The 22,525-nt window shown below is 31.7% G+C and overlaps 1 protein-coding gene across 1 annotated transcript in view; it reads right to left on the bottom strand.

Moving 5' to 3' along the window:
• LOC119831339 (DNA N6-methyl adenine demethylase) overlaps positions 1-22,525 on the bottom strand; it is a 94,920-nt gene that overhangs the window by 15,301 nt on the left and 57,094 nt on the right. Inside the window, exons 5-7 of the mRNA XM_038354641.1 lie at positions 14,839-14,856; positions 4,067-4,228; positions 427-496 (exon numbers count right to left, since the gene is read on the bottom strand). Coding sequence (XP_038210569.1) covers positions 427-496; positions 4,067-4,228; positions 14,839-14,856 — 250 coding nt within the window. The remainder of the gene's footprint in view (positions 1-426; positions 497-4,066; positions 4,229-14,838; positions 14,857-22,525) is intronic.

Genomic DNA, 22,525 nt, shown 5'->3' with positions numbered 1-22,525 from the left:
CGAAAACAGTCCGATATGTATTGTACATTTTACTTCATAGTTCTATGTCCAACCCATGTTTTGATTAAAATTTAATTAACAGCTCTGTTCTTGCCACAACGGCGTTAATTACGAGAGTGACAGGGTTCACCAATCCGCTGTCGACGCTCATTACAGACTTACGGAAATCTGTTAGCGTTTCCATGGTCTGTTAAATCTGGATTAATATAATGAGTAAATTGGAAGTTCAGGCTTGCAATATTATAGTGTGCAAAAATAATTCATTTTGATTGAAAAAGTAGCGTTTTCATTCATAGAGTCCTAGATCGTCGTCGGCGTCTTTATTTATAAAGCCTTTTGTACAATTAAAGGGGTAACAAATAATTAATAACAATGTATGAAAACCCCCAAATGACAGTTATCATAATGTTAACAATTCATACGTACCTTGTGACGGGTCTGTCTGCCAAGTCGTCGGAAACCTGTTCGGGTCTCCTGCGTAGAACGGCATTGGCGCCTGAAAAAAATAAACACATGCCTTTTTAATCGACTTCCAAGTGCTGATCAAAGCTATACTTATTGAAGGAATGAGTGAGGTGTTTATCAAAAGACCCTGGGATAATGAAAGTCATATTATTTAATTTACAGAAAAGAATCTTCAATTATATAGCTAGCGATTTTTTAAGAACAATATCAAACAGACATTGCCTAACCTAACATATTAATTAAATTTAAAATGTACGTAAGTTCATATCTAAAAATGTAGTTCACCATTCTGTCAAATAAATTTTGAACACATGGCGTTCGCGAGTGCAATTGTCTTTAATTAAAATTAGCATGAATAATAATGTCTACATAAGTAGGTACTACGTTGCAAGGAGTAAAATTCAATAATAATAATGTAGAAGCATTTTTAAAACAGTTCGTTAACTTATTTAAAATTATCTTTCTAATAGTTTTCAACATTCCCCACTAAATGCCTTTAAATACGTTTCCCAAGTACACAGTCGACGTTAATTTTTCAAGTACGAATGTAGAATAGCTATTTTAATATTTGACACACATTACAACACATTATAGTATTGCGGACGAGGTCGCTTCCAGCTTCGTCCATTGTTATGTTTACTGTTAGCTTGGAAACATGCTTCAAAAGATAATAAATAATTTTCTAAAGCTTTTTATATGTAATGACAAAGGTTGTATTTAAAGTGACAACTAATACTGCTTTGAACATATCACATTATGATTAATATGATGTTTTCCACGTTGTATTTTTTTTAAAACAAGCGAGTATCTTATTTTATAATTGCAAGAATAAAATAAGAGAGATATAGATAAAGGGTTTTGTGAGTTTATAATGTCTTCTGAAGAATAAATTTATCTACAAACTATAACTATTTGTGATATAAATATATCTCTTTAATCTCTATAAATATATAACTTTATATCTCATCATTTTTCGTGCCTTTAATTAAACCAACGTCATCGTCGGTCATCAGTCATAATATAAAATTCTATGTTTAATGACAAAGAAAAAGGATATGATGATAAAATATTTTCCAAAGATGATAAAAATATCTTTATAATTACAATACAAAAGTACAGCAATGATATTAATTATTTTAAGAGTGACACACACAAACCTATCTTTTATGCTTTAACTGTGACATCGTTTACATATGTAGGGTTTGTGGATTGTTTCATAATCATATACTGACCAAGGTCCCTCGACCTTGAATACGGAGTTAATAATAGGCCATTAAGTAATACGTTTTTATTATTTTATATCGTTAGTGCGTGTATCTATCAATTGTTACTTTACGTAAAGGTATATTCATTGTAGTATTATAATACACATTAGTAATTTACTAATTGTAATTGTCAATCTGAGCACAGTATGAGCCCCGACATGGACATTAGTGGCTTATCTTTATGAAGAACTAGCTGCGCCCCGCGGTTTCACCCGCGTAAGTCTTTATTCCGTAGGAATATAAATTTCATTGCAATCGGTTCAATAGTTTTTGCATGAAAGAGTTACAAATATACACACCGCCTTACAAACTTTCGCATTTATAATATTAGTAGGATATATTTCTTCTGTGCCTGTGTTAGTCGCTGAATTATTGCTAAACGGCTGAACCAGTGCATACGATTACGGTTCAGATTTACAATACGAACGAGAACGAAGCCACGGATAACAGTTATTAATATGTAAAATGTTCAGTTGAAACCGATAAAAAAAATGCGTTTCAGTTTTCCCAGACCGTAAACAAAGTATATAAAAGTATATTCAGGAAAATTTAGTAGTGGATATTAAACAAGTATGCGTCCTAAGTAAATCTATTGATTTAACTTTCATAATGAATACTTCCTAATTATATCGTACAAACTATCGTAACCTAAAACAGTTTTGCTCTATGTCATACGAGTTTTCGACTATTAAAGAAAAACAGTAAACAAAGGCTGTTAAAATACGCTTGAAACACGTGGAGCTTTAAGAAGTTACAACTGAGCGCTGTTTGAGCTTCATAAAAACACCAGCTGCCTTAAAGTGATTTATAAAGCCATTTTTTCCTTTGAATACACGTATTACGTTACACACTTCAAAGTTAAAGTAATTAAGAAAACTTTAAGCAAAAGCAGGTAAGAATTTTTTTAATATCCGCAATGTTAAGGGTATGAAAGTCGAAACGAAATGGTGGAAAACACGCGTAACACACCCAAATTGTGTGTGTATACTTCGGCACTTTGTAATTTTAATTTCTTCGTAAAGTTTCCCTTTCACATACAGTTAGATTTTAATTAACGTAAAGTGTTCATGGAAACATAATATGCTTGCGATAAGGAATTTCAATGAAGGTATGTTAGGTTTTTTTATCTTGCGAGGTATTAGTTATTAAACCTTTATGTATTCACTATAAAATACCCATGTGCATTAAAAAACATATGCGCAATAAAGTAATCGTAGATTAAGTTTGATACAGTTACAAAAAATTGTACGAAAAATGTCACTAGGTTCCACATAGAAAAGTGGAAACAGACACTTTCACAATGTTATTTATAGTTACTACTCGGTATGTAATCAGGCATTGTTTTAGTTATAACAGTCAAGCCTTTTGAAACCAGCGCGAAAGAGAATAAAACACGTCCCTTTTCAATTGAAGGCGATAAATTTGAGTCGACTGCGCGCAAAAATTGCAAAAGTTGGCAGCACTCGCGCAAATTAAAATTTTTTAACTTTTGTATTAGCTAGCCTTGTTAGGAACACGTGTTTTTATTCAATGTGATCTAGAATAATCTTTGACCATAGCCCATATCTATTAGTGTGATATAAAAGAAGATTTTGCTTACTTTAAACGTTCCAAAAATAAAATTTAACTGGAAAATTTCGATTAACTTAATGTAGTTAGTTACGTTTCATTTAGTGAAAACAAAATAAATTAAATTGTTTGAACAGACGCAGCGCTCTAGAGCCGGTATTTACTTAATGGGATTAAATTTGCTTTTATAATTCTTGGAACAATTATACGAAAGAAAATCTTCGCATATTATACAATGCCTGTCATGTTTTAGAAAACGAAGTAATGAAGCTTTACAAAGGTTATGAAAATTAATCCTAACAGTAATTTATATTAAATAATTTGTTGTTTTTCTTCATACGAGTATTATACAAACAGAGGGAAGCGTCGATAATTGCTACTACCAGGTAAAACTGAATAAGAAGAAGGTATAGCAGAAAAAGACAAATTGTATTTTATGGTATTTAGGGATTCGAACTTTCAGATGAAAAAGTGCAAATTTTGGACGAACAACTGAACGAAAGAATATAGGGCCTTGTAATTCTGAAGTACTTTTCGCAAATTAATTATTTGTTTCATGATCCATTAAGTCAGCAGATCTATGACGGCATATTTTATTATATTGAGTTTTAGTTTAGTATGTACACACAATTCCACTTCTATTCTCTGATCTATTCATGCGGGCTTGCGCAAAACTCTTTCAAAACCTTGTGCAATGATTTGTACCCAATATCTTGGTAATCCGTAATACCAAAGCAGCTGTCCATATGGATATGGCAGTAACTCACCATCGGCTGGCTGGGGTGTTCCTGCTTCATGGCCGGCGTGGTGGCGGGCGCGGGGCTGGGCGCGGCGGGCGCGGGGCTGGGGGACGCCGCGGCGGGGACGCCCGGACTGAGCCCTACTGGCGCTACTACGGTGCCTCCGAGCGGCTTGCGGCCGCGGTAGCTCTGTGGACGGAGACCCTTGTTAGACAGGCAAAGACAAAAAGAATGATTTGAGAAGCTTTGTCTTTCCGAAGGGACGCATAATTTTGCGAGGCATACATATAGGAAATAAAATACACGTATAGTACGAGTCAGGGTTCTGACTCTTAGGGTTCCGAACAAATTGTCTAAAGAAAATAAATCTGCAAAAAAAAATCATCTTTCGGACTGTTGTTAGACGTTGGTATGGAAAACAGAACTAATCCAGGTCTGTCGCTTACGGCAACGTTGGTTGAAAGTCCTGTGTCCTCTTATGGCCTAAAGGCGAGAGCATTTAATATCAATTAATATTTCGTTGTTCAATTTGTTTGTGGACAAATAAGTGATCTAACTCATGATAAATGTGGGTAGATATATAGCTTAAGATATGTGGTAGATATATAGGATTGGGAAACTTGGGAACGCGATTCTTGGATCTTTCATGAGGCTCAAATGTTTAATTTTGGTAGAAATGATTTGCCTATTTGTAAGCCATAAAATTAAATTAATTTATTATTTCATATCAGAGAAAAACAAATGGTAAACAGAAACATTTTGGTATAGAAAGTGCCTTGTCGACACATAGCCATAAACGGCGCTACGATAAATGAGTAAGCTTAGGGCACGTTCGTATTTATGAAACTTTGTAATATTAAATATGATATTTCATTAGTAATTTAATTGTTTTATCATCATCAGCCCCTATATGTTCCCACTGCTGAGACACAGGCCTCCTATGGTTATGGTATGGAGGGTTCAGGCCATAATCCACCACGCTGGCAAAGTGCGGGTTGGCCACAATTCGTCGAACTTTTGATTCTTAGACGTCGAACTTTTAACTTTAATAATTCATAATTATAGCTATAAGATTTTTATCTAATCCATCATGTATATTCGATTCTATGATTGGATATATTAATAAATATAAGTATTTTTTCTAATTTCTTATAGTGTTTCAAATAGCACATTAAAATCGGAAAATATTAATAAAAATTCATTTCATAATAGAATAGAATAACCATTAATATTGCACAAAATATTAGGAATTGAATTGAATAAAAAATAAAGACCAAAATGTTATTCCAACCAAGATGCAGTTGTTGCAGGCCTCATAAAATTGACTCGCTTGACTGAACTACTATAACTTTTAATCTTAGTTTTGCCGGTACAATGAACAAATATACTCGCACGTCATTTTATTGTTATAATCTGAGAATATAAGAATATTTTCGGAACATCTATTCACGCTTTTTGCGCAAATTAAAAACCTTCCATTAAAACTTATTGGGCATGATCCGTATTAAATTCTAATTTTAAATAATAACACAACAACTAACAATTGTTTACTATTTAAAAATGGTTGATTACTTTTACAAGGAAAAAAATTATGAGTGACTATAGTGTGTAAATATTAAGGCCGAGCGTTACGGGGTCTTACAATGTCTTTTCTAAATAAAACCATTAACAAAAACTGTGTAAAATAGGCAATTGGCTTAACCTAAACGCGGTTTTACATTTTATGAAGAAATTATCTTATTATAACTATTACGTTACGTTTCTTAATAAAATAGTAATGTAAACAATTAAAAATTAAGGCCTCAAATGACAAAGGCCATCCATTACGTTAAAACAATGGAGCATTGTTGAGGACACAAGTTGGCCTGTAACTTGGCTTTTGTTGAACTTACAACTCGAGTATAATTTAATAGCGCTGTTCTTGAGATTTATTCATAAATAATTAATTATTTAATTTATTGTATATTTAAACTGTCCCACGCTGAATGATTTTATTATGACATGCAACGCGGAATCTAGTTATATTATGATATCGAAGATAATTATAATAGAGTAATTAATTTAAACAGCTGTATAAAGGCGAAGTTTAAAATATATTACCAACTAGCTTTTGTACACGGCTTCACACGCGTTGAATCATTCTATCTATTAAAAAAACCCCATGAAAATCCGTATAGTTTTAAAGATTTAATCATACATAGGGAAATAGGGACAGAAAAAGTGACTTTGTTTTATACTATGTAGTTATTACCACGATAAATCTATAGCATCCAAATCATTATTTGTACTTGAAAATTTTTATTAATCCAGTAGCCGATTGATATCTTTATTAGGTAGGTACGTGATTTAAAAACAAGTAATAGCATAATTATACAGTCAGTCGTCTTTTATTTAATGTTTGATCTAAAGATATACGTATTTTCGCTTATTTAAATTACCTACTACAAAAATATACATATGATGTAGATTTTTGTGTGCCTTTACATTCGTAGTTCATTTAGAAATAGACAATTTACTTTCAACTATGAATAGATTAATTTTATATTTCGCATACTTATAGCGATAATGCATTGATATAATAATAACGTTCCGTTCCACCAAAAACATTAAAACAAATAAACAGATTCAGAAGTATTGAGTTGTCCACGCATGAAGTGATGAAATCGGCTATGGCATGTTATATTATTATTCATAACGGGCATCTTCATAGCGATACTTAAAGAGATAACGTTTTAAATAAAAATCAAGGTCATTGTATTGTAGATTGAGCGGTAACCTTCCATTTGTGTCTATTATGAACTTGAATTGATAATTTCCGGTAACAACATGCTGTATTGATTTTGTAACATTCATGTAATATGCTTCGGCCTATTTATTTCTATTAACATTAGTATAAATGTGTTGTGTAACAACTCATCTTACCTATCTTTACTTCAAAATGAAATTAGTTTTAATTCTCACAAAACAAACACGTGAAGTAGAAACTTAATTATGTAAAATTAAAAATCAATTTCATAAAACCACATAATGTGGACATAACCTCATTGTTTAATTAAAACATAAGTCTTTCTAGTAACGAATGTCCTTCAAGCCCGAGTAACGTTCTAAAAGGTAAAATAAAAACGTCTATTCAAATTATTAAATTGTACAAACTCATTATACGATGATATTTATTTTTATGATATTATTCATTATACGTCTGACTGTACTTATGTAATTTATAAATTCACGTTTGTTGTGATCTTCAGTACCAACTACTGATAATGTAACGAATATTAATAGTTAAATTATCTTACTATACATCAGACAACTCAATACTGTCAATATATTCACAGGCTTAACATGATTATCGAACACGCTTAAATGACCTTTAAGATTTAGTTATAAATAGCGAACCTTAGCGAGGCAACACGTGCTAGACCACATTGTGTGATTTATTCTTACGCTGCGCGGGAGTGCTCCGACTAACCTCAAATTTTCATAGATAACGTCGCGTTTAACTAAACTAGATATCATTGTATCATACACAATAACATTACATTGTGTGAGAGGTTTTGTATATCTTTAAATCTATTCTATTGAGTTTTCTTTAAAAATAAGATTTTTAATGCATAGAACAGATTTCTTAGTATGGTCGGAGTTGCAATTAGTAGATATAATAAATATGGAACACAATAAAAACATGCGAATTGAAGTTTTTGTACATGACTTAATTTGTATCATTAAATATTTAACAAGTATAATATTATCAATATCAAAGTCTTCAAAAAAAGGAGGAGGCTTTCTGTTCAATTATTGTATTTGTTGGGTTTGTTACGTTTGAATTTTAGACTGGGTAAAACGATGTCAATGAATCTTCTTCATTTGAAAGCTGGTGCCTGCCGTGTGGTCTCATTTGAATTCTTTTTTAAAAGGTTCAAAATATTAATTTCATTTTTCAGTTTGAAGACGGTTAAGTTTTTTGTTTAAAAAATTATGCTTGTATAATTATAATACACACTAGCCTGTCTACGGCTGACGTTTGCGAAATCTCCCAGATGTACTAATCCCACGCTTTTAATAAAGATCATAAAAATTAAACTGCTACAACGAAATGTGAATGTGTACACTAAACAAATGACGCTCGCTCTGATTCCAGCGCGCTGCCAAACAAAACATCGTGAGTTATAAATGTCACAAAATAAGTTATGGCAGCTTTTGTTTTACAATTATTATTACAATCAGGTTGACCGTTTTTCCTTTATAGAAGCAAGTACTGTTTGAAATGCAAATAGCGATATGCATTTTAGTTAAACGTAGATAAGATCACTATAGTTTCAGATGACTTGGTCATACGATTCGTTCCTGCAAATCTAGTTACCAGAAATATAACGTTTGCTAGATTCTCTTTTGCGAAAGTTTTGGAACTGTCAATGAAAGGCAACTATGGTGTCTTAGAATTACAATCAAATGTTTTTTTGTGGAACTTAAAATAAGCCCATTTTTGGTTATTAGCTTATCTGGTTAAGCCAGATTTAATAGGTACTAAAGGGAGGTGATAATATTAAAAACTTCCGCAAACATTAGCAGATTTTTGAATAATATTAGAGTAACGAGCCACGTTTATTGCTCGAGGCGACTTTATCTAATATATTGGTGCTCCCTTTCGCTTTACTTTAGCATACATTTACCTGATAGGGTTACTGTTGCGGAACTTCTCAGGATTTTGTTCAATAAATCATAATGTTAAGTATGTTATTATACTCTGTCTTTTTAACACACTTTTTATAAACTTTGTACACTTATCCGGGATCGTTGACTTGGGCTGCCGATTAAACAATTTCCGTAGGTTTACTCTGTATAAGAGCAAGTGAGACAATTTAGTTGCATAGCAAGTTATTAATTTTTTTTTTCTGTATATATAATCAACATAACATTCGTCAATCTATAATGATATATTATGTAAAATGCCACATGAAAAGCCGCAATAGAAACTTGAATAAGCCAGTTTATTTAAAAATATATATTATTTTCCTTTATATAAAATATCATATTATTTTAAAGAATACTGCTAGCAATAGCACATTTTGATATTATAAAATTGAAAGTAGAACATTCGTATGAAATGGCTACCCTCGCTTTGTCGAGATTTTGCCATAAAATTTTATCGACAATCTCGTAGCAAGATAATATTCTGAATATTACATACTTTACAGTACTCATATAGAGAGAGATATTGAAAGCAATTTGCAGCTTTATAAATTATGAATTTTTAGAGGGCTCTAATTAACTTTGTTAAAATTGGCTGATTGTATGGTCAGTGTTAGTTAGAATTTTAATTGAGAAATGTTGATAAATTACGGTAAGGTTTAAAATGACAAAAAATATAAATGCAAAATATGAAGAAACAATTTTAAGATCTACTATTGGCCAACGTTACGTGATATTTCATTTCATAGGCCAAAGCTTAGATGTCGCAGAAAAATAAAATATACGGCCGTAAGTTTATAAAAACCGTTAGCTAACAGTCTAATACACGAGAAGGCAAACTGGCAAAAAGATGTGATCCGTATGATCCGCTTGTAATGTGACGCATTATATTTCGTTATATTATATATAATTTTAATGCAAATATATCACAGTTATGTAGTATGCCGAGAATTTACTTTTTATAGACGTAAGTCAGGTGCAGCTTTCGGTAACGAAAAATAACCAGCTACCGTGGACCCTTTATTAACACAGTGGGGTTTTAGTCGGTAGGAATCCGACAGTACCCAAGGCACCTTCCCTGGAGACGTGGATATCTATGGTTGATTGCCCCACGAAAAAAGGTGCAGGCGAAGAACTCTTCGCCACGAAGTAGTTTAATTTAAGACTTTCTGTGTAGTTTAATTTAAATAAACTGAACGTAACAAAAAAGCATCATATCATGCTAAAATGCAAGCAGTAAAATTAACGTTAGAATATTTTGGTTAAAGCAGTTCAATTTACAAGTCAATAATTATGTTTTACGTAAAAAAAATGCGTTATTAGTTATTAACTTTCTGTGTTAGGAGACAAATGAAATAAACTTTGACTCCAATTTATTTTAATATTATTTCAGCTACGTTAAATTTATCTAGAGTTTAAATCATAAATCACCAAGCGAAACGGACAGTGTATATATTATGTTTTTTTATTAGAACTTTATTTTATACAATTTGGTTGTTAAAGTTAATAGTAAATCATTACACACATTTAGTTGGATAGACGTCAATAGTTTAGTGCGCTAATATTTATTTATTTATCCTACTTATATTATAAATGCGAAAGTTTGTGAAGATTGATGTTTGTTACTCTTTCACGCAAAAACTGAAGAACCGATTGCAATGAAATTTGGTACGTAGATAGCTGGACAACTGGAATGACAACTTTTTATCCCAATATTTGTACGGGATAGACGAGTGAAACCGCAGGGCGCAGCTAGTAATATTATGTTGCCCAAAGAAGGAACAAATAAAAGACATCGTTCGTACACGAGGCGGCCTTATTGCTAAACAGGAATCTCTGCTAGGCAACCCTAGGCAACCTGGTAGGAACGGAAATATTCGAAGTTCAGGGATAGTGCAAAAGAAAAAAAATCAACATAAATTAATATTACAATGCAGCAAAACTTATATACCTATAAATTTATTAACAATGTAAGACGTAACGTTTGTTCACTAGTCCTGCTAGAATCTGCCATTATAAATAGTCCCGTCAATTAGTGTCAAAAACACTTATAAAAAGTGAATTTTCAACGCGATATCTTGGTATACTCGGTGTTTTTTCCTTGGAGTTAAATTTATCGTGGCCCATTTTGACGGTGCTCGGTGATTAATTACATAGGAAGTATAGGCTGATAGCATTATCTATATAGGTCGGTCCCCTGCTTGAGTTATTAGATTGATTAGGCATTTAAAATAAAAATACGTTCTCAGGGACGATTTTGTATGTATGTAAAGTATCTAAAGAGAGGGGAACGTTTATTCTGGTTATAAATTAATAGCTTTGTGAATATATATAGTTTGATTTTAATAGTTTAAGACTTGATTATATAAAAATTAAAGATAATAAGCTCTTTATCCTATTGATCGTTTTGTGTTTAAAACGAAACAACTGAAAATGTTCGTTCCGCTAACAGAACTTAGCCTCGTGGGTGGTCGAGTGACGCATTTGATTTTTTTTCTCACGAGTAATCTTTTCAGTTACATAATTGAAATAATTTAAAATGCATAAATTAAATAAGATTTCACGTGTTTCAGAGAAACACATAAATAAAGCAGGGAGACGGTAAAATACTGGTCCTTTGATGAATCTCGTTTAAATTTCTACAAAATACTACTGTAAAAAAATACATTTATCGTTTTATTTAATTGCGTTACATATCATACGTTGGAACATTATTCAGAATATTATTCGTAAGTCGTACGGGATAGCAATTTACGTTTTGGTTTTGTGCCAAGAAGATCAAAGGTTTTCTGACCTTGTGACGGATAAACAATGTGATTTTTACGTATATTTTTATACATAAATACGAAATGTTACTTATATTATGATGTTTATATGTATTTTATATTAAATAACATGTAAGGAATTGAATACTTACGTAAATACAATATCGTTTTATTTTTTAGAGTAATTTCAACTAAGTACCCCTTCTCGTTTTTGAAAATTCTATTTTTGCAACATAGCAGTCTAATTTTTATTGTATCTGTAGCAGTTTATGATATCGAAAAAGAGACTTCTGTAGCATACATATTTTTAGTTACTAACTTCCAAGGTCACATAATAATATTCTATCACATCCTAATGTTATGTTATCGTTCAATAACAATAGTCTGTTTATTAAATAACATTCAATTACATCGATCGCTGGTAATAATTCGAGGCAATGTTTTCAAAATATCCGCCTTTCATGTCCAAACACGTCATAATAATAGACATTATTGACTCATCGATATTGTAATGAGGAAGCCGCTTTTTTTATTTTGATTTGTTATTCAATATATGCAATATAATGTTATAAGCTTTGGACTCTAACGAAAGTGATATATGAATCTACCGGCATTTATAAAATTTAAGTTTCCATATAATATGATGACTTTGAAATAAACAACAAAAAATAGAATAACGGAAAATTATCTTATCAGAATCGCCATTTTTAGAACTTCCAAACGTGTTCATAGCGTACCTACATATAATATAAAGGAAGAATGTGACGTCATCGGCCCATGCGCCGACCTGGCAACGTCGCTTAGAATGTTTTGTAAATAGGCAATTGTTGTGCGAGTGAGAAGAACTTATGAGTGAGAATAGGAAGAAATATGTGTCAAAAATAAATGAAAAATGAACTTTATTGACTGGTTTTAAAATAACTGCGAGGTTATATTGTGCAATGTATATTATTATGTTGAAAGCTTTCATTCGAATAGATAGCGTGATTGGTAGAGCCATTACTAGAGTACTCGAACTTACTCTATGGAATGACATAGATATTATTTTAATAGCTTCAATTTGTGCTTACTCTCCTTATGTTTCATTTTTTCTACGCTATTTAGGAATAAAGTAAATTTCAAATATTTGATTTGTTTAGCAATTTTTTTTTAATTTAGAAAAATCTGTTTGCCAGAAAAACTGACAGATATTTGAAACGTTATTCTTTATATATTTTTAAGTCAGTTATATTATTCTTAAGTCATTGTGAATGATTAAAGCAATTTTTCACACGCGAGGTGAAATCTTTTATAAGTTCTCTTTAGCCTTTAATTGACTGATAAAAACAACCGATCCGTGAAATTATGTTCCATTGAATAAACATTGAAGTTTCCTATCCTTTGATAAGGAATTAACATAAAAAAAAACTTATTATTTCCGTAATTTAGTACGAGTAGCAAAAAATTCTATTTTGTTAGCCCGAAGAGCCATTTACCTAACCGGACTGAAAAAACGTGGTAGGACTAGTAATAAATTTATTTATAATATGAGAACTTTTAACTTTTCTGGTTCATTGAACATTTGTACGAATATGTATAATAAAATTATTGTAACCAGCCTGAGAAGAAATGAATTATTTAAAATTTACATCGGGTATCAGAACCATTCAAAGCTTGATATAATATATTTTACTGATTTTTAGTATTTCATTTTATTAACAGAATGAAGTATATCTAATACGTAGTATATCTAAATACGTTTAAATTTTTCTTAGTGAAATAATACACAACATAAAATACTTGTATGTTTTATGAACCTACTTCGCGTTGCTGGGAAATCTATCGAGATAGGTAGATTTGGTGCAAATTACTAAAATGTACAGAATTCTGAACTAAACCTAAAGTAAACCCGCATTTCACCAATACATTGTCGATTGATGGGGAACTGAATCGTCCTTCGACATAATGCAAGGAAAATTTTGGCCTGCAATATTATAGGCTGCAAATGAAATATTTGAACTAAATGTCTAGAAAACAGCTAATAGCAAGTTCGTATTATTTATAGTAGCAAATACAGAGTCCCTGAGTTTAAAATTATTGATGAATTGCCCTTAATGAAAAATACCTATTTTTAACTAAACTTATAATTAAAACTACATATAAAAAAGAGGTCTCGATAAGCGAAGTTAAAATCGTTAAAATAATAGCAAAGAAAAAATTCCTGCAATTCCGTATCCAATATCCATGCTTTCATTAAAAAATTCATTACGATATTAGATAAATTGGGGAAGAAAATTGCGATAAGAGGTGGGGTGAGTTTGGCGGGTTCATTGACCCATCGACCGCCCCCTCCCTCCCAGACCGTATCGAACCTTCGCGGATGTGACGTGTCTTATTTGTACAGCCTTTAAACATATTTCATTAAAGGGCCTTTCTAATAAAATTGATGGGCAAATTCTCTTTTATAAAAATTATGATATAATACTACTAATATAATACTATGAGTCATTTGTCAAATTGTGTTTTACTATAAGATGCAGCGTAATCTGCTGTCGCTAGGCAACACTCAAATTTACAAAAAGTTAATGTGTAAAATTTTAAGTAAATTTTTTTTTTCATTTTATGTTTTTATCACACAAAACAAGTATTCAAATCAATTTCAAGTAATTTCAATTGTGTGGTAACAATTAAAGAAATTAACCTACAACAATTTGACGTTTAAATCTTGACAGTTTTTTAATTTTTACTACACATGAAAATATACTTTCTATCTAGAATCTAGATTAGTGATTACTTACCAAATGTAGGCCGCGAACGCCGTGGTATCGTATTAGTATGTATATAGAGTTAAAAGAAGCCATACAAAGTAATGTGCCAGAAACTAAGAACAAAATGAAATTAATACGCTGAAATCAAGCCTATTTATGAACAAATAATATGTATCTGTCTACTTAACATCTACGAATGTGTCTTTGAATTTAATACAATGTTACTATAAACATATTAAATATATTGTATCTATTGCGCTAGCATACAAAGAGTCTCAAAATATATCTCGGTATTAATCAGCATATTTTAAACATTTGACTAATGGATAACGTTGTTCATAAACTTGTGTAATAAAGAAGAGTCATAAAATTATGACCAAGTGGACAAGATAAGGTTTTCAATCGTACGCCGTTTTCAACCTGATTATAAATATCTTACTCAATAGAACTTAAAGTTCTCGCAACGTCTTTTAAAACGGTTAGTTTCAAAACATACGAACTCGTGCTAAGAAGTGCAAAAGTGCAAAATAAAAGGTAGGCAAATAAACACCAAGCTTTGCAAAAGAAAGTGAACAGAACTGTCAACTACAATATTTACCTTGATGTCTTGTAAGACCTGTAAACAAGTAGATGGATATTAGAAAATTGATTATAACTTATTGTAATTATTTATGGTTGAGAATCAATGCTGGATATTTCAGTTGCAATTTATGGCAGTATACTTGAATATATGCGTAATGTTTGGAAATTGATCGGGTAATCAAGAATAAACATAAATTCACTAATCAAATAGTATTTGGGTTTCTTGGTTAAAATTGTATGTAGGTTAAACTAATACGGCATGGAAGCAACTCTGAAAGTCCTGAGAACAAATTATTTGCAATTTTTCATACATATAAATAATGAATATCCCGATATAGATAAAACAAGAAAACCGCAAGGAGGTACGTTGATTGCTTTTTTATTAATTTAATTACACCAGACTTTAAATTACCGTCTTAACTTACCGTAATTTGTTCAAATACTTAAAATTTATTCATACTTAGACAATCTGGAACCAGCTACATTCTATCATTTATATACATAGTTAGTTTTGACGTTACTGCAAGACCATGTATTATTTAATAAGTCATGAAATCTTAAAGAAACCTCAAAATATCGCTATAAAACATTGTCCTTGTTTCCGATAGCAAGGTCGCTATAAGATCCTTGTATAAGGCCAATTCTCTGCGCTGTTATAAACAGCGATAGTTTATCTAGCACCTTCAGTAATATCGCTTCTCGGAGAGGTCGGCGCCCGGGGTGACCCGACATCTCGTCCGCTCTCGAGGCAGGTCAGGTTTGTTTACTGTCGATCACTTAACAATCAATGTAATTACTTGCCATTGAATGGTAATTGATGATTCACAGTTTCCTCTATTACTCTTTTATTGCGATAGCGTGTAGCGCTAACGTAGTTATGTGAAATGTTAGCGACTGCTCCACAGCTGGATGTTTGTTCTAAAGTTATTGGAGGTTTGTGAAATCTTCATAACTCAAAATTATTAAAGTTAAAATTCGAGTACATATTTTGCTTAGCGCTTTTTTATTTGATACGAATAAACAAAATTAAAAAAAAACGATAATTACGACATTGAAGTCCACATAATCGAATCGCAAAGATAAAATTTAAAACAATGGACAATCATCACAAACTACCCACAAACATTATAATTGTTTTAAACCTGTGTCGATGGCAGAACAGTACCTTCTATAGGCAAAAGCGTAAAATAAATGGTGGCAATGTTTCAATACGATGTAACACATACGGTACACGGTAACAAGAACAGGGTTTCACCCTACTACGCCTGGCTGCGTGACATGTGACATTTGTCAAAGTTAACCAGAACCAGGAACGGGTGGAATTCCTTATTCACGGATACCACAGGACTCTAACAGATATTTGTAAAACGATTTGATTGAAGAGATCAAATTAAATTATGCTACGATTAAGATTAAGGTCGGAATTGTTTGAGTGGAGATACACAAGTTGTTTTTGTATCTATTAGTAGATACTGGACCGTATATCCTAATGGGGAGTAGCGTTGGAAAAAGGAATACACAAAGTTAAATTAAATAATGAAACAATTGAAAAGTTTTGATTCAATATTTAGCGAGTACTTTTCAGACCGATACCCGAGTGGGTTAAAGTCGTTAGGTAGTAAAACTCATTAAATAGATTGTGTAGCTTTAATTCAAAAACCTAAAAGATTAATATTACCGTAAATTCATAGTTAAACCTAAAGATGTGAAATGCTTCATTTTAATAATAAGCTTTTAGCATGTAATTTCCACATACAAATATGCTAGATCTTAATCCAATGTTACTAATCGTCACGAATGATAACATATAACTATACTGTAAATTTTTTTAAGTTTTAAATTTCAATTTCATCGAAAATCGGGTTGCAAACAAAATACGAGCGTGAAAACCAAATATTAGTTTACATAATGACACCTATTTTCAATGTTTATATACACACATGGTACACAGGTGAGCACACATTTTCAGCTAGAATATTTTACACGGACTCGGATATAATGGAAACCGGGTATAACTCAGACAGTTGCAAGCACGCGCGTTGTTAGCGAACCGAGAATTGTCACCACTTTTAATATTACAGGTAAGTGAAAATGCTCTGCTTCTCTCATTCATGCAGGATTTCAAATCACAGCACTGTGTTTGATTGCAAGAAACATTCGCGCGTGACGTGAAGAACATACGAATGTGTTTTTGTAATTTGATGATGTTTAAGATGATTATTCTAGAACTATGTATATGCTCAAAGCTTTCGCAGAGCACAATTATTATACCCTTGGTTTAAAAATTTTCAAGGTGATATATAAAACAGCTAACTGAAAAATACAAGTAAAATATTACATTAGAGAGATGCTGGCCGACTTGAGTGTACAAAAAATAAGCTACATTTGTACACCTGAAATCTCGGATGAAAACCTCTACACTTAAATCACGAACTCTCATATCCACTCTCACTTTTTATTTTACATGCTGCACATATTTCGAGTGAAATTGTACAAGCAGACAGTCTGAGCGGTGTCTGGTTGTATCCTCGCCGGTTATATATATTACCCGGTTTAACGTACGCTGTAAGCCGACTTTTGTATTATCCGGGTTTATATTTTTTGCATTATGGAGTTTAATAATGAACAAGCTAAAGCTTTTCGTTGTAAACGGTTTATTTTAGCTTCATATACTATTATTGCGTTGTAATTTTTAAATTATGGTTGAATGTTGCATCAGTGAGATAATAAGAAAATATTCATATACAAGTAATTTCGAATTATGACTTTTTGTCAATGTGTGCACAATTTTTCAAATTAGACACTTGAAATTCTCGTTGACACCTGCAATTCTGTAAAATATAGATTCTGTAAAATACAGATTATATCACAAATGAAACAATAATACATTCATAAATCGACGAAGTACCCATGTACTATCGATGTATCAGCAACGGAAAAGAAAAATAGATTTCCAATTGCGTTCTCGCCTCATTTCAACCCAATTCCCGCCTATTCAATTGTCATTTATCGCGAAGATCTCCCTTGGCGTATTTTCCAAGAGGTAAACGGCCTAGAGTGGCGTCACGCACAAGTTCAAGGCCGGATCTGGGAGCAGTCCCGGGGGCTTGACATGAGGGTCGAAGCCACTGTTTGTAAACAAGGACTTTGATACTTTTGTATCCATTTTTGTCATGTTAAATCTAGGTAATTGATAGCGGATCGGTAACTTGTTGAGCTGTGGAATTTATTCCATGCGTATAGCTGCGAATTGATCGTTGATGGGACTTGCATGGAATCGCTGGACAGATTTGTATTTTAAAGTGGTCGTTTGCACCTTAATTCGATTCTAATAGAAAGAGATAGACAAGATTATTTAATAAAATTCCTTAACATATTTCCTTGCAATTTTTATCTATTCAAAGAAGTCTTTCGCATCAAGGAAACAACGGAATAATTTCTCTTTAAATTTTATTAAATCGTAACATTGTAGCGATTTAATTCCGCATCTATTATCTTATCTGCGCAACCATCAGTCATTCAATCACTTAATACAATCGTAATTACTGTCTTGATTCTAACTATACTGATACTAGAAACACAATTGACTTCATCCTCTTGAGCGTGTATTCGATGAGATCATTATAATATACTTTGTATCAGGAACGAAAATTAATATTAAAATTTTTTATTCGGTTTGCAAAAAGATCAAAGAAAAGTTACTTCGTGAACTCGAGCAGATAACAAATTCAAATATGATAATATTGACTCCTTAGTTCTTTGGAAATTAGAAAACAATTATTGTAACATAATTTTTGCTTTTGTTCACAAGCCAGACAGTTTATAAGTATGCTTACGTTATTGCAGTTTCACCTTTGATAATAGAAATTGATAGAAATATGAATTCTACTCTGTTTTGTCACAAGATATATACATTATTGTAAAAAGATTCTTCAGAGATTCATACTCTTAAATTATTCTATCAAAAGTGCATGTGAGACGGTGTTTTCAATTTTGTCTTACAATGTTGTTTTTGTACGCAACAAAAGTTGATATCAAATAATAAACTTATACACGAAGCTCGTATGTAAACACGTTTTAATTCTAGAGATAGAAATGAATGGAACGCAGTACGGCGACGAGCAGTCTAGTCTAGCTAACGCCTACCACTTGAGATGTGATACGGTTTTGTTGAATGGGAAATGCCTTGTAAAATCGCTGAGACGTGTAAGTGATACTGTTTACTTTATTGACACGAATCCAATTTAAACATAGTAGAACATGATTCATACGAAAATGTGAAATCTATTCAGACGTTATAGATTTTTTTTAATCGTTGCAGTGCATAATGGAGCCACATTTATATATATTTGAGATCTATGAGTCTAAGAATAATTTTATATAAGAACGATTTTTATTTAATTGTTATATTGCAATATGCAGTTCTACTATTAGCGATAAACCTAAACCTAATATTCAATAATGCTTTTTGTCTTTAATTCAATGATATTTAAGTAATGAAACAAATTATTTAAAATAAAAAAGACTATAGCATGCTTTTAAATGACAGTTTCAATAATTATTCGGAAAAGTATAAGCATTCTTTCAAAATAACATGTACGAATTCCTTCTTCATTTTTCATTTAGAAAGCTCAGGTGAAAGTGGGTTACAAAATATAAAGGCCTACTTGAAGACCTTACCTCAAAATAATGAACAGATTATTAATTATTGTCAGGGCAATTCATCATGGACATATATTTTCTAAAGATAGGAAACAATTAAATTATACCGTTATATCTTATAGAGAAGTAGCTTATTGTATATATTTAGTTCTACATAACAGTAATAGCTTAAAAATCTCGACAGAGAGTGCACCGCGGGGAAATCGATAAAATATGTCTTAATATCTATTTAATCCATCATATCAAAATATGAAACGAAGATTTAACACTTCAATGTTTACATGTTTCATAGATAATAACACATTCACAAACGTCCATCACTTAATTCCCGCTGCAGTTTCTAAAATACATAATGAAAATTCATTACTTTAATATCAAAATTCCGCCCAGCGTTAACGTAACGTAATAAAACGTAACACCGTAGCCATCTATTACGTCGGGGAGCTTTTACGGCCCGGCGTAAATTTTCATTCGAATTTTCACGGTCGGAGTCGTATACACTTTACGATTCATATCAACTGCAATTAGCCGGTCAGTCCGTGCCAAAATACGCGTTTTTTCTCTGAAAATACTTTATTTTATTATATTATCCTCGCTTGTTGTATGTTATAAATGGAATTGCGCTTATGGTTCTACCATATTAGCATTTTCGGTAAAAAATTTAACGTTAAATTGTCTAAATTTCGAATAAATATTTCAAACTCGCTTCACGTTCGTCGTGCGTTCCTTTTTTGAATCAAAGTCAGCTGTAAGAAAAAGTCAGTAAGTAATTATTTAATTCTAGCTTCAATTGATTTATTGCGTATAATTAAACAAGTTCACTGCAAAAATGATAAAAGAAATATAATACAACATGTTTAAATATTGGCAACACAAAGTGCAGGAAGTAGTTACGCTTGTACTTTAAAAGGTATGTTAAATGCACAAAATTGAATTTTTCCGTGTCGAAATTTCCAATTATCCTGCTTGCGTGGCTGTATTGATTTTCGCTGTGTTCAGACAGACTTTATTTATAAATACCCTTCATTGTTCGATGACTCGCTGCATTTAATGATAATGTACGAATTGTTAATTTCTTCCTGGGTCTGAATTAATTTTTGAATTGACTCAAATATAGTCAATTTATAATGGTATGATAGGATGCTCTGTTTATCATGTGTTATTTTTAGTGTTATTTATTTAATGGAAATATTACACGTTGCGTTTTAATTGCAAAATATGAGTGAAAAAGATGACCTGACTAGTTCCTGAGTGAACTCCTAAATTTCAAGAACGCTGATTACAATTTACAGACCATCATCCTCAGCCCATATGTACACATTTCAGGGATACAGACCTCCTACCTTGAGGATTAGAGTACATACACCTACAGACCAATTCTTGTCTTGGTCTTGGCTTGTCCGGTTTCCAACCCTCGTTTTTCTATTAAAGTGAAAAATCCTTCATTTCCAACATAAAATAATGTGTATAAAACCTCAATGTCACCTTCGACTGTTGGATCCCCAGATACAGTCGTTTTGTTTTCATTCAATTTGATAAAACTGTTTCCAATTTTGCAGCTGTAACATCGTGCGTGAGTCTAAAACCACGTGTTTTTATTTACTCCACTATCAGTTTGGCGTTACGCATGGGCTGAATGAATCGAGGCCAACGAGAGTGACCTACATTTTTATTCGCCAAGCGTACGCATTGCAACGTAGTATTTGTAGTGTTAGCCATTCGATATGGTTATTGTGAACTTCCAATTCATTCAGTTCAGTTTGCTTTTAAAGCTATTTCAGCTAGAAGTAGACACATTCGTGCGGTGGAACGACGGTTATGCTTTTTATATACAGCAAAGCCTTGTGCCAGCAAAGTTTCTTGTGAATCTATATTTTGTATTTTAATACACATTACATAGACAATCGGTTTCATCATCAACCAATTGAAAAAAATATATAGTCGTTTTTGATATCAAAAGCGGCTAGAATTATTAATCATATTGAAGGTTGGAATACACTAGAAGTAAATATTAGTTTTTAAATAATAAAAACCATCGGAGGAATCGTTTTGAGTTGTAAATCGGGTTCGATCTAAAAAAGCGTTAAAAATAACAAACCAAAGATAGTAGAAGTGGGACAGATAGCGTTATCTGTCCTACCCATTTCTATTTACTATGTTATGTCAACTATATTGTGATAACGCCATGAGTTAACATGAAGGAACATTCGATGCACTTTTTAAATTCAGAATTCAAATAACTATTTATATTTCATGTTAATCATAAATGTTCCCTTGCTTTCTGAGTGATTTTCTCATTACTTTTCTATTTAAAATTTGTACGGGATGATCATTTTAAGAATATAATGACGTATTATTATTAATTCATGTTTTGAATAACAATCTATTCGATTATACTTCTATCTATATTATTATGAATTGATATTATTATGTATTGAGATTGTCGTTATGAATAGAATATTTTTAAAGTTGTTATTAGTTAAATATTTAAACATTATATTAATAGCATTGATATATGGAATATTACACTCAATTTGTTATGATAAATGGCATCCAAGTTATGATATGTAACAAAATATAAAAAAATACGAAAATTTTTAAGAAGCCATAAACTCGGGGCTCTTGAATAAACATTTATTGTTTATTTATTTTTCTTTATATTGGATTGTAGAGAGTTTGCGCAGTTGATTGCAATCAAAAATCAAATAAAAGAGCTGATAAAAATCCCGTTCGTTACTTAAATATTTCGATCATAGAATGTTTGTATCGTATAATGAATAAAACACGTATATCTCGTTATTGTATTTCTGTAGAAATAAAACTAGAGGTTATTTATAATAGAATCAGTAATCTATGACTGAAAAAATAAACTTAATAGTCACTAAATGACTCAACGATAGCTAAACCAGAGATAGTGAAAGATATTCCATTGTTTTATTTTTATCTTATCGCAGTCAATTAACGACTTCTTGTCAAATTTTAATGAGAAATGAACTTTTTACAGCCCGCGTAGTTAAGATACAATTTGATTCGTTACGAGA

Source organism: Zerene cesonia, chromosome 13, assembly GCF_012273895.1.
Source record: "Zerene cesonia ecotype Mississippi chromosome 13, Zerene_cesonia_1.1, whole genome shotgun sequence".
Classification (NCBI taxonomy): domain Eukaryota; kingdom Metazoa; phylum Arthropoda; class Insecta; order Lepidoptera; family Pieridae; genus Zerene; species Zerene cesonia.
This window is presented reverse-complemented; position numbering and strand designations above follow the sequence as displayed.